This window comes from Hyaloscypha bicolor, assembly GCF_002865645.1.
Source record: "Hyaloscypha bicolor E unplaced genomic scaffold K444scaffold_10, whole genome shotgun sequence".
NCBI lineage: Eukaryota > Fungi > Ascomycota > Leotiomycetes > Helotiales > Hyaloscyphaceae > Hyaloscypha > Hyaloscypha bicolor.
In genome coordinates this window covers 313716-331310 of record NW_020194512.1, presented here as the reverse complement: position 1 = coordinate 331310, position 17595 = coordinate 313716, and the positions used below count along the sequence as shown (strand labels likewise).

General features: G+C 29.3%; 1 protein-coding gene and 1 non-coding gene across 2 annotated transcripts; both read left to right on the top strand.

The window, feature by feature from the left end:
• Positions 1-6719: 6719 nt before the first annotated feature.
• On the top strand, positions 6720-7745 carry K444DRAFT_623151 (uncharacterized protein; the record flags this gene model as incomplete). Its single annotated transcript, XM_024882244.1, has 2 exons — positions 6720-6733; positions 6947-7745. The coding sequence occupies 2 exons, from the start codon at positions 6720-6722 to the stop codon at positions 7743-7745; spliced, it is 813 nt and encodes a 270-aa protein (XP_024743800.1).
• Positions 6937-7006, top strand: K444DRAFT_t3. The gene has a single exon. It is a non-coding gene; the product is annotated as a tRNA-Ser (tRNA).
• Positions 7746-17595: the final 9850 nt, after the last annotated feature.

Genomic DNA, 17595 nt, shown 5'->3' with positions numbered 1-17595 from the left:
AAAATTAAAATAGTTTATATTTTCGAAATATATAATATATTTCTTATATTAGGGCCTTATATTTATAAATAAATATATGAATATTCTAGATTTCATATATAAATAAATAAATAAGTAAATTTATTCTATATTATATTATCCTATTAAGTTCTAATTATTTATATAGCCTATTAGAATTATAATAAATAAAATAGTAATTTCTTTAAGTAAATATCCTTATCTAATATCTATCTTATAACCTTTTAGACCTATTCTCCTATATAATTATTTATATATACTATTAAGTTATTAGTTAATAGGTATAGTATTTGTTTATTACTAGACTTATATAAGATTATACTTTAATTCTTTCTTTTTTTAATTTCAGATCTAATTAGATTCTCAATATTAAGGCCTTAATAATTTACTATAATATAGTTATATTTACTAATTTAATTAACTATACTATATTTCATACTATTAGTAATATAATTCCCGGTAATAAAGAAATATATATTAAGGACCTATTAGAAATATAAATTAGGAATATTTTAATAGGTTGTTTTAATTAAACTTATATATTCGGAATCTTATTTAAATAGATTAGTTATCTATTATTCTATCTATTTCAAGTATTTTTCGGAATAATTATTAGTAAAGGTTCTCCTGGAATTAACTAAGGCCTATTTTTAGAATTTACTTACTAAAATAATATAATTCTCCTTATCTTTATATTATAATTATAAAAATTCTCGAGAAGTTATTTTATATAAAATAACTAGCCAGTTATATTAATACCTATTATAAATAATAAGATTATTCTATATTTATTAAAATATATCTTCTTATTATAAGGTTCTTTAATAATAGCTCTCAAGTTAGTAGATTGAAATAAACTATTACTACTAGGAAAACTTTATATAAATCCTGTTTACTATTAAATAATAAAGATAATAATATCCTAACCTTTATTATATAAGTACTATTATATAACTATATATAAATATAATTAAAAGAAAGTACTATAGTTTATTTCTGGAATATAGAGGTATATATATTAGCCCCTTTAATACTTCTAGGGCCTCGAGATCTTAGTATAGATCTAATAAGTATCTGGTAGGGATTTAATAGAGACTTTATATAAGTATTTCCAATTATAGAAGTTTTAATAGAATATCTAGTAAATCCGGAAAAGATATAAAGATATCTATATATAATATATAATAAGGAAATATATTATTAGTATACTAAGTAACTTCTCTGGAATATAGATCCAAATAGTAGTTATAATAACTATTACTAGAATTTAATAGATATTTAAGAAGATCTTATAGAAATAATATTATATAATTAAAAATAAGGTAATTAGAATAGTAACTATAGTAGAGGCAGTCTAGTTTATTTAGTTAGTAGTTCTTATTTTAGGGAAGAGGCTTATTACTAATACTACTACTTGAGTTAATAAATATAGGTTAGATATTTATAATACTATAGTAAGAATTATATGAATTATTCCCTTAATTATAGCTACTCGTTCTATCTAATAATAAATAGTATTATAAGCCTTATATTCAAGTCTATAGCTACTAATAATGGGATTTATATAATTTCCGAAAATAAGAGAAATAAGATTTATTATAAATAATAGTTCTATTTACTATAAGGCTTTTATATAGTTATTTATAAGGTAAATAATATTACCTATAAAAAGAATAATAACTAAAAGTATATAATATTAAATAGTACTACTTATATATTTATAGATCTATAAGTAAAAAACATATTTAAGAAAATAATATATTATATAAGTATATAGAAAGTTAATAGAAATTTCTAATATATAGAAAATAATTAAAAGAGTAATAATAACTATAAGTACTATAGTATATTATTAAATAATATCTATATCCTAGGGGGTCTTAGTAAGATTAATATAGTATAAAACCCGGATATATAATATAGGAGAAATAATATAGGCCCTAATAAATCGGCTTATAGGAAAGTATTTAAATTAGAAGCCAAAAGTTAATATAGTATTTAGTATATTTTATATCTTAATTATATAAGATATTAGACTTTAGTAATATACCTCTAGAAGTAATACCTCTAAAAAATAGCCTCTAGAAATGGCTTTTAGAAATGACTTCTAGAAATAGCTAGTTCTAAAATTACTTTTTAGACTTCTAAAAGTAGTATTTCCAGGGTAATAGGCCTAGATTTATTACTAGATTTATTAAGATACTAAGAATATACCCAGACTATAGTTCTCTCTTTAGTTAATAATTAAATTACTAAAAGCTTAATTTTCTAATTAGGCTTCCAGGCTAGAAACGGGTTAGATAGTAATAGATAGAATAGAAGTATTGAGATATATAAGGACATTTTTCTCTTTGAATTAATTATCTATTCTATTGAATTATTTTCTTATTACTATTTCTATATATTCTATATAATTAAGATAAGACTATTTATAAACCCGAACTTATCTCTGAGATATTCGAAAGTATTTAATTCTTTTATAGCTATATCTAAAGAGAGGTAATTTATATTTAATATATAAATATAATAGAACTTTTCTGGATAGGTAAATAATTAATAGAAAACTGCTTTTAAAAAGAGGAAATAATAAAGATCTTATTAAATATCTGGATAGTTTTAGTTATAGTATTTAGTAATATCTATTTCTAAAATAATTTTCTTATTAATAGGATTACTAGTTATTAGTAGTAATTTCTACTAAGATAGTTATCTTAAATCCTATACTATTTAGTATTTAAGAATACTATTTTATTAAAACTAGTTATCTCGACTAGAATATAGGTCAGGTACTTATTTGTATTTCAGGATTAATAGAGAGCTTGTAAGTTAATATAGCTAAATCTGGGTTATTAGTACCGGTATAAGTAAGTCTATTTCCGAATAGAAAGAAGATCTAATAAAATTCCGGCTAGAATAACTAGTATAACAGATTTGAATAGAATTTTATATAAGATAATAAAGTTGAAATATTTCTTAGAATAGACTTGAAATCCAAGCTCTTTATAGCTATATATAGCTTTATAGGTAAATATTCTCTAGTTATAATAGCTTTTAGGGATCCTACTTTATATTAATCTATTATATTTAATAGAGTCTAATAACGGGTACCAGAGTTCCTAGTAGGTATAGCTAGGCTATAAAGCTAGACTTTCTATTCGTCTTATAATATAGTACCTTATCTATATTCGGCTTTATAAAGAATTCCTTATATTTTAAGGTATTACTTGAGCTTTTAGTTCTAATATATAAATAATACTATTATAAGTCTATTACTTCTACTATATTATAGGACAGATAATAGATATAGAATAAAAGATCCTTAATAGATAAATTGATTTAATTCTAAACTATCTTTTCTAATCTTTTATATAAAGGATTTAATTCTATTAAATTAATATATAGAATTACTAGTTATTATAAGTTATAAATACTATTATTCTATTCCTATTTTTCTCTTCCTTTTTCTTTTCCTTTCCTAAATAACTATATAGTATAATATATAATAGTATCTCTATATAGCCTCAGCCTAATCTTATAATCTTTTGATTTATTCCCGAAACTACTAGTTAAACTATAGATAAATATATAGGAAGCGGCTTTCCGGAATCGGGAAAATAGGGTTATCTTCTCTATTTTCGAATATATTTCAGTCCTATACTTACCTCTAATAAGTAATATTAATTGTAAATATAATAGAACTGAAGTATATTAATAGTATTTGAGTTTTGCCTACTAAAATAATAGTAGTTATATTATATAAACCCTATTATACGGATTCTAGTCCCTATTTTATTTTATATCTACTAATAATCTCGAACTATTACCTAGTAAATATATATTAATATTAGATAGGAAGAATTATTTAATATCCGAAATAAGCTTCTAGTAATTATAAGTCCCCTTTATACTAGACTTTAGTATAGTAGGTATAAGGAAAAGGTAAATAGTATAGTTCCTAGTATGAATTATATTATAATATTAGAATAGTTATATATCTAATATATAATCTATTATATACTAGCTCTATTTTATTTAGATAGTTAGTAGTAATAGGAGTATAGTAAGGATCTCTAGTATATATTCAAAACCAGGGCAGGGAACTGCTTTATAGAAATAATTATAGTACTTACTAATAAAACCAAGGAAGAATTCCGGACTTCCTTAAACTAAGAATAGATAGAACCTATTAGTAATAAGAAATTTGAGAAGGAACCCTATAAGCCAGTATTGAATTAGATAAATAATCCGACTACTTTATAATAAGTAAAGTAGATATTAGGTCTAATACCAAAATTCCGGATTCCTAGAACTGGATTTTGAGGGCCTAATAATCTTAAAGAAGTAGAGAGAGGAAGAGACTACTTTATTACCTTTTATAGCTACTTGCTTACTAATCTTATTTTCAATTATATATAAGATTTCTAATATACGGACTTGGTATACTAGTTTGCCTCCTGCCTTCTATTTAGAGCTTTCAATTATTAAAGGAGTTATATAAAATAGGGGAAGTAATAAGAAGTAAGGAGGAAACTGGATTTACAGTTTTATAAGATCTATAGCCTTATATTAAAGGCTTGAAATAATAATAATAGTACTTGTAGTAAGTACTATTAATTGAGCTATAATTCCTTAGTCTGATTCTTTATATTAGATTGCCTCCGATCCGAGCTATAATAAGCTTAAAGAAATATAGAAAAGGATAGAGCTTTATATAAGATAGTTAGTCCTTTAATAATATTACTAAATATAGTTATAACCGTTTGGGATCTCCTTTATAATACTTATATAACCGGCTTTCCCTTAACAGAACTAGAGAGATAGTAGTATAGAGCTTTTTAAAATACTTTTAATTTCTTCCAGAAATAGTATCTAACTCTGTCCCTTTCTCGAGTATATTACAAAACCAAACCAAAACCCAGTAACTCTGGAAGATAGAGACAGTAGCCCAGGAATGGTACAGATTTGGCAGCCAGTAGAAAGTCTGGCTTACTAAGCTTTTTAAGTAAACCTCCTATTTGCGACCCCCTTTTTAGCTTGCTTGCCAGCCTATTATATCCTTCGGCTATCCTATCTAACTAAATCCCACCCTTCTACGAATCTATCAGTCCCCCCTATAGGTTTGATATTTAGTGGGAGGAGTGGGTTTTCAAAAATTTGATTCCAGTACACTCCCCCAATCACTTTTATTATTATCCGGATTAATTGTCTGCAGATTATAGTCGCACCAGAATAGGGCAGCCGAGGAGATATGGTACTCGGGGAATAGCTTTCTTGGATCCATTCTAATACTTATAGTACTAAGGTAACTTTTGATAATCTTTTAATATTTCTATCCTTAATACTTGTCTTCAACCCTTGCTAATACTAATTGATCTGACCGAAGCATTCCACCCTTCCCTCCAAGTCTCTTTCGAATATTTTATATCTGAACTTATAATGGCATTACGAGAGCTCAAGTATATTATCTTGTATAAACTAAGGCGGGTGGGTACTATTTCAAGGGTACTTTATTTGTGAAAGTAGTACTAGAAAAATGGATCGTCCCACCTAACTCTGCGGCCATTATCAAGAATCATAATATTTGCATGAGGTACTGCCGGCATATAGAAGATCTCCGTAATATCCCTGATCCTCGTCTTGTCTTCGGATGATTTTGCGGCTCAAATAAGCCTTAATATAATCATGTACAAGTGAATTGTACTTTATGAACTCTTGGATTATAGCAATTATTAGGGAAAAAGCAAAGGAAGAAGTACAAACCTCTTATAAAGCATTCTTATAAAAAGCATGCGTGATTTGCCTCTTAAAATTTGGGACTTGGATAGGCGTAAAACCCTTAAAACCCACGAGGGAAAGAAGTGCAATAAGCCCCCCAAAATCCACCAAGCCTCATTCCTCCCACAAAGATCATATGGGCTCATGACGCAGCCTATTTGTAAGAAGTTAATGGTGTTTACCGTGAGCTTTTGGATGAAATTCTGGATATATAATAACTTACTATTGAGCCAAATCTTAGTACTTAATATCCGCCGTTAGGTATTGAAAAATGAGTTAGAGGAATGTTACTGATTTTATGTATACTAGCAAGCGCTATAAACTTCAATCTCAAACTCGATATCTGTAAATGACCCTGGTTGAAATTATTATGACCATTTGGTCTTATAACTTGTAGGGTCTAGCACCCCTAATACTTTTAAAAAGGTCATATCCCAGCTTTAAGACCTCGCTACTATACTAGCAATCGTCACAAGCCTTTGTGGCTGTTATGGCGCGCAGATTTATATAAGGTCGCTGCGCGGATTAGTACCTCGGATTAAAGCGAGCAACGATTTTGGTTAGTGCGAACGACCCCGCACTTCCGAAAATATTTACGATGTAATTTCACTTATGTAATCATTTGCAAAGCGCACCAGGGCGTGTGGCTGTTCAGGACAGTCGCTAACCCGAGGCCGTAGATTAACCGACTTTAGCACGTGACCAATACGCGGTGTGATGTCATACCAGCAAGAACGAATGATTTGTGCTCTGCTGCCTGGAGGGTAGCATAGCCCGCCCTCTCTCGCCCTCTCTCGCCCTCTCGCCCTCATGCAAGACTGCAAGACTGCAGCCACGACGAGCGTTTTGAATTCTGGCCACCTAGGTTCTAGTCTATTTAAACCCGGGAGTCCCTCCATCCACAACCCTCCCTTCCTTGTGCCAAAATGTTCTTACATTTGTGAGCCATTTACTACCGCTCACGGTGCATCTTTGCACTGGGGAACACATTCCCTATCGCATTCCCCATCGGATAAAAAGCTAAACAACAAATCGGGCGCTGGCTTGCTGGTCTTTCTCCCGACGTTTGTTCATTGGCCTAGAGAGGCTGCGCGGAGCCCTGGCTGCTCCGCGTCCCGGTTATTCGAGAGTATGATCATGACCAAGAAATTAGCTCAGCTGGTAGAGCATCCGTTAGAAACGGCGCGCAGGGGTTCGAGTCCCCTATTTCGCATTGTCATGGGCAGACTTGGCCGGAACTTGAAGGCGCCATCGACTATTCGGAATGGGATCTGCATATCCCGGACGCCCAATTCTTCGAGTCAGTTTCTTCGTCCCTTAATTCGGAATGGCTGCCAGAACTAGATGACGGGATCTACAGTCAACCTTCGCGAGCGACGCCTCCGCCTCGTTCAACCAAAAACACCTTTTACTACAACCTCCTGACCACTCCAGAGAGCTCCAACAGCGAATCTCTTTTATTGCCAGCCGATAACTCCTTGATTCTTCGACCCTTAGCTGTTCCCATCGAGCAACCCCAATTTATTGCCATTCCTAGTGATCCATTTGTGGAGGACGGTCTTCTGGGCCCCATTGCAGACGACAATAGATTTGAAAACATCAACCAATGCACTAGATACAGGCTTCAACCTCAATTCTTTCCTATTGCACCGATCCGTGGATCTGACTGGGACTTTATATCTCCTTTTCCAACGGTCAATAACGACGATCCTATCCCTGCTGCACAGCAACAGCCTCCTTCGTGCTATATATGCTCCGACCAACCAACCTTTACACGCCACTCTGATCTCGTTCGCCACCAAGCCTCTGTTCACGACATTAGCCAAGGCCTCCACCTCTGTCCCGTCCTAGGATGCCCAAAAGGCCAAGGCAGGAGCTACTCGCGCGCGGACAAGTTGACGGAGCATATGTGGAAGAAGCACGCTGACTTGGGATATGCAAAGAGATCCTAGTCGTTCGTTACTAGACTCAATTCAAGGGCGTTTTCGAGGAGATTGGAAATGTGGAGGATCTTTATGTTATAAGGCGCGATGCTCTTTGGTTATGTTACACATGCGACACATGATACGGAAGGACCATAGGCTCAGACGCTGTGGCTACAGCGACAGGAGAACCCTTCCATGATACGATAGGACATCGAAGTTTCTTTGTATATTCGCTACGGTTCTTTCCTATGTACGAAGAACAGTCGGAAGAATTAGATCAGCGGGATCATCAGGATCAGCATGGAGAGGTGGAGATCCAGGAGATCCAGGAGATCCAGCTCTACGAAGGTTCGATAAGACTAGGCTTCCTCCTAGAGTAGATGGAAGCTTTGTACTTAATTTACTCAATCTATTGATTCTCCTCAATAAGTAACGATTAACCTTGGGCCTTCTACGGTAGTGAGAGAGACTCCACTGCGTTTTGATCTGGCATCGTTTGTTCAAGGCTCAGCGCAAGAGCAAATGCGGACACGTGGCTGCCTGCCCGATGGAAGTTCCAGAACGCCACATTTTATATAAATTCGGTATAATGAAAATTATAATACGACTACCGTGACTATTACTGTAATACATTATGTAATCGTAATAAATTCGCTTGGCGTTTTGTTAGTCTCCCCCTTTCCCTAAATAAACTCGGCACCCAGGTTTCCTTGTGCTCTGTGTCCTCAAAACTTGGAGTTATATTTTTTCTTGATAGTACCTTCGTACTGTAGCCCCGAAACCCGGAGACAGGCTAATAGTCATGCTAGAGCAGGGGGGAACAGCCGAAGCGGCTTTCGACGTCGTCGACAGGACGATCGACAGCACGACTACAACTATAGTATTTTCTCATTGCAAACCGAATCCTTATAGAGAAATAGCTGAAGAACAATAGCAAACTGATTATAATCGTATAAATTTATAAGGTAGAAATTTGACACCCCCAAACCATGAAGCTGTTTCGGCACACAGGGTTTTTCGGCACGCAGGGATAGACGTTATATAACTTATAACTTAGATGAACATGACTTCATTTAATCCCATTGATACTGCCCATGCAAGTAACGTGCATCCCTGCGTGCCGGAAAACCACTCGTGCCGGAAAAAATAACAGGTACTTCGACTTCAGGCATTATAAAATCTATGTAAATTATAATAATTCTCTACAATGTTTTGAAAGTTTGATTCTATAGCTATTCTGACACACCTTCAACCTCTTTTACCAGAAAACCATATTCATATTGTCGCCGCTACGACTGATTATAAAGGGTCTCATTTTGTAGCGAAACATACTTTTTCTAATTACCGCTTTATCTATAAGCTCTCAATACTTCTAATACCTATAAAAAGATCTTATTCGAGCTCTTTAGCGCCCTAACCATATAGGAAGTCATTATCAGCCTTGCGGCTGCTGTGGCGTGCAAATCTATATATGATCGTTACGTGATTCGGTACTTCCGTACCTCGGATCAAAGCGAGTGACGACCTTGGTGGGGAACAGCCCCGTGTACACCACAGTAACTCACTGCCTGAGATTCAAGGCTATAGAATCGAACTCCAAAGATTGAAGGTAAATTCAGGATCCTATTTTTTTGGTTTTCTGTTATCCACTCTCCATTCCTTCAGCTTTCTTTGCAGCGATACTGAGGCCATTAGCGGGCTAGTCGACAAAACCGAGAAGCGAAAAGTGATTTTCTGATTTTTTGATTTTCGCACCCGCACCCCCCCCCCCCCCCCATACCTCACTAAAAAAAGAAGTACAGTATACGCGCCTTATTCTCGACTACTCCTAGCCCCCCCTTAGCTTGCATAGTCCGTAAGGCAAATCCCATGGATTACGAGGCACATCTCCATCTCCCTTACTCTCTATATCCTCCGTACTGCCTAGATTACTCGAATTATTTATATCTCCTTTATCCCCTTCTCCTCTAGTATTCTCGCCCTCCTCTACTATAACCTCCTTTCCCATTGCCTTCTGACCTTATATCTGTCTTTATACTCGCTTTCTATATCTTATAGGCGGTTGAGGCTTTAGTATAAAGGGTTTTGCAGATACAGAGTAAGGCTTTCCAGACTTAATAGAATTAGTATTAAGTTAATAGAAAGTATAGACTTTACTATTATTATTATATCTGTAATTTATATAAGTACTATCGAATTCGCCTTCTATAACTATATAGTATTTAAAAGGGCTCCTCGGTCTTTTCTTATTACTATAAGTAGTATAAGCTTGAGAGAATTCGGTTCTGCAAGTATATACCAAGCTTGCCTTCAGATTTGCCTTACCTTTCTCTAATTTCTTTAGCTTCCTGCCCTAGTATAGCTCTATCTCTCTAACTTTAGCCTTATTATTAATTTGCTTTACTACTTTAGTAGTATTATTAGGTAATATAAGAAGATTAAAGTATTATTATAGAGAAGGAAAAGGAAGTTATATATAAGAAGGAGGTCGAGAAATAGAGGAATTTATTAGTTAAATATATTAACGGGAGAGAATATTATAGACTGAGTCTGGATTATTAGAAGGCATATTATAAATATTATCTTTCTGCTTATTTATAGCTTTATTATCTTTTCTACTACTTTTATCTTTACTAGAACTATTACCTAAAGCCATATTTAATATATTTTTAATAAAGAAAAGCTTTAATAATAGTATTATATATCGGAATTAAAGTTGTTTTTGGAAGGAGATTAAGGTTAAGATTAAGGCTAAGGTTAAAGCTAGTTTAGCTATATTTTTATTATTTACTTTTAGGGTATAAAGATATATATTTAATATAATTATTTAAACCCGAATAAATTTATAATAAATAATACCTAAAAATAGAAATATTAGTACTTAATAGCCCTAGATTAAGTATATTTAAATATTAAAAAAATTATAATTTTAGGTATTATAGTTATAAAAATAAAAATATAAATATTTTTTCTTTTACTAACTTATAAAAGCCAAAATATATTAATAATAATTAAACTATACTTGACCCGTATAGTTAGCTAATTTACTTTACTAATTATAAATAATTCGAGGTAATTTAAATCTCCTTAAATCTTTATATATAGCTTATTATATAAACTTCTATATCTCTATATTTAGTAATACTATAATTATAATTTTTAGATAAGAAGAATTCTTTTATTCTAGTATATATAATTATATTTATTTCTTATTTTTTAAATATATAATTATTAAATTAGAGAGGCTTAAGAATTCTAAGTAATACTTTTTCCTAAGAAATATATATTCTTAATAAATAGTAAAAGTAAATATAGAATTATATAATAATATAACTATTCTATACTAATAATTTTATTTTCTATAAAACTATAATTCTATTCTATCTTTACTTTAAAACCTCTATTCTTCTTCTATATTTTTTTGACTTTACTATTAATACTAAGAGCTAGTATCTAATTACTTTATAACTTTTCTTTTCTCCTCTAAATCCCTTTTCTAAACCCCTTTTCCGAATTCCTTCTCTAAATTCCTTTTCCGAACCCCTTCTTTAAACCCCTTCTTCTTTAATACTTCTATTATTAATACTAAGAGCTAGTATCTAATTACCTTATAATCTTTCTCTCCTTCTCTAAACCCCTTCTCTTTTAATACTTCTACTAATAATACTAAAGCTAGTACCTGACTACTACTTCCGGATTACTTTTATCCAGAACTTTTATATTATAAGTCTTTAACTCACTTGCTCCTTAGAAAGCTAAATTTTAGATTCCTCTTCTCTTTCTCTAATATCTTCTTCTCTCCTTTTCTAATACCTCTTATGCTTTTGGGCCCTTTAGGAATACCCTCTCTCGAACTTCCAAAAAAGAAGCTAACTCCTATTTAGCTCTTTCCGAACTTTAATACCTTTTTTTCTTTTCTAATATCTCTTATGCCTTTAGGTCCTTTAGAAGTATCCTTTTTCGAACTTCCAAAAAAGAGGCTAACTTCTATTTAGATCCCTCCGAACTTTAATATCTCCCCTCCTCTTTTAATACTTATAAAAGCCTTTGGACTACTACTAAGTACCCCTATTCTTTATCTTGGAATATATACTAACTTATTCTTATAGGAAATAGCCTTTCTTTTTCTAATCTTAATTCTTTTAATATATACTTCTTGCTTTTGGGCTATTTAGATATTTCTTTATTTACTTTTATAGAATATATACTAATTTATTTTTTAGTTTCCCCTGCCTTATTTTTCTTTTAATATTACTATATATATATCTAGTTAGTACTAGTTCTTATAACCTATAGTTAGGCTTTCTATTAGTTAAATACCCGGATATTTTATTTTATTTTTATTTTATATATTTTGTTTTATATACTTTATTTTTCTTTTATTATAAATTAGGACTCAAATAGTATTTATCTTAAATACTTATATTCTCGAATATATAAGACTTCTATAGATCTTTCGGGATTATAAACTAGCCTATTTTAATTCGGAGAAGCTTTTTCGAAAGTATTTCAGGAGTTATAGTATTTATTATAATTCCTTCTAAAGATTAATATAATATAAGTATTTCTGGTTTATTTTCTCTCTATAAAATAAACTACTATTTTAAGTCTATATAAAAGTCCTAATTATCCCTTGAATTAAAATATAAATATTTCTTATTTTTATTAAATTAGGTATAAAGAATAGTAAGTGCCTTTGGGCTAGACTATAATACTAGTTAAATACTAAGACTCCCTATACCTATCTTATAAACTTATAGTTTGAGATATATTATATTTAATAGGGCTTTTATATCTAATTACTTTATATTATAATAAAATGTTTTAGTATTATAGTTAGGGGAATTCTACTTTATAATCTTATTTACTACTTATAGATTTTCTAGCTAATAAGTCTTAGCTAATAGTTAAGAAACTTATTAGCTATTTTATCTAAAGCCTCTGGAAGCGAGAAGTTACTCTAATAAAGACTTAGTATTAAAAATGAATTTAACTAATTAATCCAAATAAGGAGTTTATAATAGGAGTCTTTATATCTGGGTAATTCTATATAATAAACTCAAGTCTTTATCCCTGGTTATATAAATGAGCCATATAAGAAACTCCTATTAAAATAGTTCCTGTCCCTAGTTATATGAGTTATAATATATAATAAACTTAAAATTTTCTGGCCTATTAAAGCTTGGGTTATCTTTAGAAGAATTAGTAAGCTTTTCTAGATAGACTTATTAAGGCCTTGGTTTTTAAAGGTATTAGTCTAGCCTTCTTACTTTCTCTTTAGATAATAGTTTAGCTTTTAGGAATCGTATATAAATATTAATGAAACAAATATAGGGATATATTATATATATTTTCTAGATAAATTAGAATAGAACCTATAGGATTCCTATAATATTTATATTAAATCTATAGTACTAGCTAGTAAAGACTTTAATAATCTTAATAAGACTTGAATTATAAGTCTAGTTCTCAGATTTCCTACTTAACTTAAAGATTAAGTAGTCTATAATAGGTTACCTATTATGAAATGTATTATATTCTTTTTCTAAAGAATACTAGGTACTAGTAATAGTCCGGAAGTCCTAAAGCCCTTAAGATTCTTTATAAGTTTCGGGCTTTAAGGCTTTTCTATAACTAGCTAATTATATAAAGTTATATAACTATACGGGTCCGGTATTAATATAAAGTAATTAGTAACTTTATATATAGATATAGTATAGTTTTTAGTATAGCTAGTCTAATATATTATATATCTATATATAAATACCTGTAATTTTATTATTATAATATAATATATCCTTAATATATCCTTAATATAAAAATCCCTTTATAACCCTAGACTTTTAGGAGCCTCTTTTATACTAAAGACAAAGTATATAATACGGTTTGGATATTAAACTCAAAAGATAAAGAATTATAAAGGCTCTAATAATTATAAGACTTTATAAACTTAGATAAATTTGAGTATTATAAAAGTATTAAATTTAGTAGCCTGACTTTTAAATTATATAAGAACTAATTAAAGAGTATTACTTTAAAGTATTAATTATAAATTTCAAGTATATATATATTTATAAGGAAATAAAACCCAAAATAGTACTAAGCTAATTATAAGATATAGGAAAAAGTATATTAGATATTAGGCCCATTTTTTCTTAATTACCTTAATCTTAGTAAATATTTATATGTAATTTATCGGACCTTATATAATAGATTTGTTTAGAAGAAGTAAGATTAATTAGTCTAGAGAGTTTAATAATAATAGTTAGACTTCCGTCTGGTATAATAGGCAAAGTACTAGTAATAGCCCGGGTACCTTGGGTTTTACTTATAAAGCTAAAGGTATTATACCTATTAATTCTCTATATCTAATAAAAAAGAGAGATAGTATATTTATACTTTTAATATACCCGTTATTATAGAGTAATATTTATATAATCTATAAGATTAACTATAGTTTCCTTTACTAGAAGAGAAAATAGTAAAATTAAAGAAGGATCTAATAGTCTACTACTATTATTATTATTAATAGTTTTAATATTATTATTATTATTATTAGAATTAGCTTTAGTAGTACTTTCCGTAATACTTTCCATATTATCTTATAGCTTCCAGAAGTCGGTAAGTAGAAAAGAATCCTGGTATATATAAGTTAATTAAATCTAAAAATAAAGGTTTATAGAAGAAATAAAGAATAGGAGCCAGAATTAAAGAAAAGAATTATATATATATCTTTATTTACCTATTAGTTTATTAGATTCCTTCTTATTCTCAAAGTCTTATACCTATACTAGCAGGTAATACTCTTTTGGGCCCTCTGAGCCTCCTTAGTTTATTATTTAATCTCCTTAAATTACTATATCTTCTGAGTATTTTCTAGCTCTTTATAAGTAATTTTAAGATAGAGATCTTTATATAAAGTCTTATTCTAGTATAAAATAAGGAAAATTATCCAGATACTCTTAGGGCCCAGATATATACTATAGTAGGAAAGGTTAAAAATAGTTTAAATAGAACCTGGTAAGACTATAAGTTCCTGGGCTCTTTTATTATTAGAACTAGTATAAAATACTAGTTTATTTATATTATTAATAAATTAATAATAGCAGATAGGTCCGCTAATATAGAAAGAGAAGTAAGGAAATAGCTACTAAGAAACTATATTAAAAAGAATAGAAAAGACTTAATTATTTAATTCAAATTAAAAGCTATTTATTAAAAAATATCTATTAGAATTCATATAAAGAATCTAGTAAAAGAAATAAGAGGAAACTTACTATTAACTTCTTTAGAAAGTTAGATAGTTCTTTATTTAGCTCTCTAATTCTTTATATTATTAAATGTCTATTTATAGAGAACTAGCTATAAAACTATAGTCTATAATTCTATAAAACTAGATCCGGCTATATTTTGATTTATAAGACCTTAAAAAACTCCAGGTAACCTATTACTAGTATAAGGAGCTATAGCCTGGGTAATAGCCTGAGTAACTCTCGTATTTATAATTTATTAAGCTTATATAATAGTATAAGTATTACTAGAAAAGTAATTAGGTTATGTAATATGGCTTGTAGTAAAAGGAAATATAAAAGGAAGTAGTTATAGGATTATTAAAATAGGAGAAGCTTAAGATAAAATAGAAATAATACCTGGTAGCTATATAATAATAATAATTAGAGAAATAGATATAGTAGATATTCCTAGAAAAAAAAATACGGGATAAGAATACTAAGAAAAGCTAGGGATCTAAAGTATTCCAGATATAAAGAAAGAGGCAAATACAAATGGAATTCCAGAATTATAAGGTTTAAGTTTACTAGTATTACTATTCTGGATAAGTAAAGCGGCGGCCTCTATATTATATTCATTATTAGTAGATTAATAGAACTTGTAATATTAGATATTATTATACTAGTATTTGGCTATAGGATATATAATATTAGAATAGGTTTTAAGAAATAGTAATATTATTTTAAGAAATAAGAATTTAAGGATATAAAATATTTATATAGTAAATAAACTTAATAATTCTATTAGTACTATTCTTAAAAGTAAGAAGAGGGTTTCGAAAATAATATATTTAATAATAAATAATATTTATTTTAATATACCTAGTTATTCTATAACCGGTTTATTTAATTACCTTATATTATTAGGAGTATTACTAATAAAGAGCTATTTCTGGATAAAGTCCTGAATTATTAGGAACTATATAAATATTCTTCTGGCCTATATATTACTTATATATTCTATATTTATTAGAATAACTTATTTAAGAATCCTATTTCATATAATAGTAGTATTATATTTACTAGTTAGCTTCTCGGATTCTCCTAATATTAGTAGCTGCCCTGAGGCTATATATATCCGGACTATATATTAGAACTAGTAGTAAGCTTAAATATATAATTAGTTACTATTTCTATTAGTATTTCCTATATAAATATTAGTTATATTTATATTATAAGATATAAGCTTCTAATAATACTACTCTAGTATTTCTCTTAGTAGAAACTTATTAATATCTATATTAGTATATAAGTAAACTATCTATATAGAGCTATATAAGGTTATATTACTTATTTTAAACTAAATAGTTATTAAGAATTATATTATAAAGCTCTATATCTATAGGGTAATCCTAGTACTATACCCTGCCTAGGAGCCTCATATATAGTCTAAATGACTTACTAGCTATTATATTAGGCCTAGATCTGTTTTTTCTAATCCTATAAATATTCTATAAGTCCGTAAACCTATATACCTTATTTTGGATCCGCTATATATAAAGTACTAGTAAAGTAATCCGGTCCTATAGGTATTAGTAATTGTAATTCCCGGTATGAGCCAGTTCCTAAAAGTAGTTCTATATATACTAATCAGAATTAGTTATATAATCCGGTACTATAATACTAGACCTAATAGCCTTAATAAAAAGTAGTATAATTATTAGTATCTAATACTCTTTCCTAATAATAGAAAGAATAAGAGGCAGATATAGGGAAACGGAATTACTTATATATTACCGGTATAGCTAGCTTTTCTAAAGCTCTTACTACTAGGATTTAACTTACTAATTCTCGGTACTTTTCCTAGAAATAAAGTAGTTCTCTATATATATAACTAATAGATTAGCTATCTGCAAGAATATAAAGTATACTTTAGTAATAAGGGAAAGTTCAGAGCCTCGATTAGCCCTAAAGAAGTAAGAATAATAGCCCATTTAAGTACAAATCTAAAGATATTACTATATAACCAAATAGGTAGTTTAATTAGAGATTCTAATATATATCTAAATAATATTATATAAATAAGTATTAATATAAGTATATATCTCGATCTCAAATAGTAATAGCTTATTATATCTATTAATTAACTAAATCTAGTCCGGTCTAGATATAATATATTTTCCTTTCTTAGACTATATCCGTTATATTTATAGTATAATTGCCTCGGGATCTAGAAGTTATAATATTATATATAAGCTTTTTCTATAAATAATAAAATATATTAGTAAATAAGGCCCTAATCTTCTAAGCTAGGGCGAAATAGTAAAGTATAAAAAGGCTAACCGGGTTACTAGTAAACCTTATTAACGGAAGTACGTATATAAATACCGCCGTCTATAACCTGTAATCCGCCTATTATTTAGCTTATTCTATAATATTATAAATAGTTATTCGTCTGCCGCTTGCCTGTCTATTATAGTTATATAGTAAATAAGACTAAGCTTCTTATATATACGGATAACTCTAGTAATTGAAACTATATAGCCGTAATTCTCAAGATCCTCAAGTATTTCCTTATTTATATTTCCCAGATAATATAGGATTATAATCTATATATAAAGAAAAGGCATATTCGCTATTTGAGTATA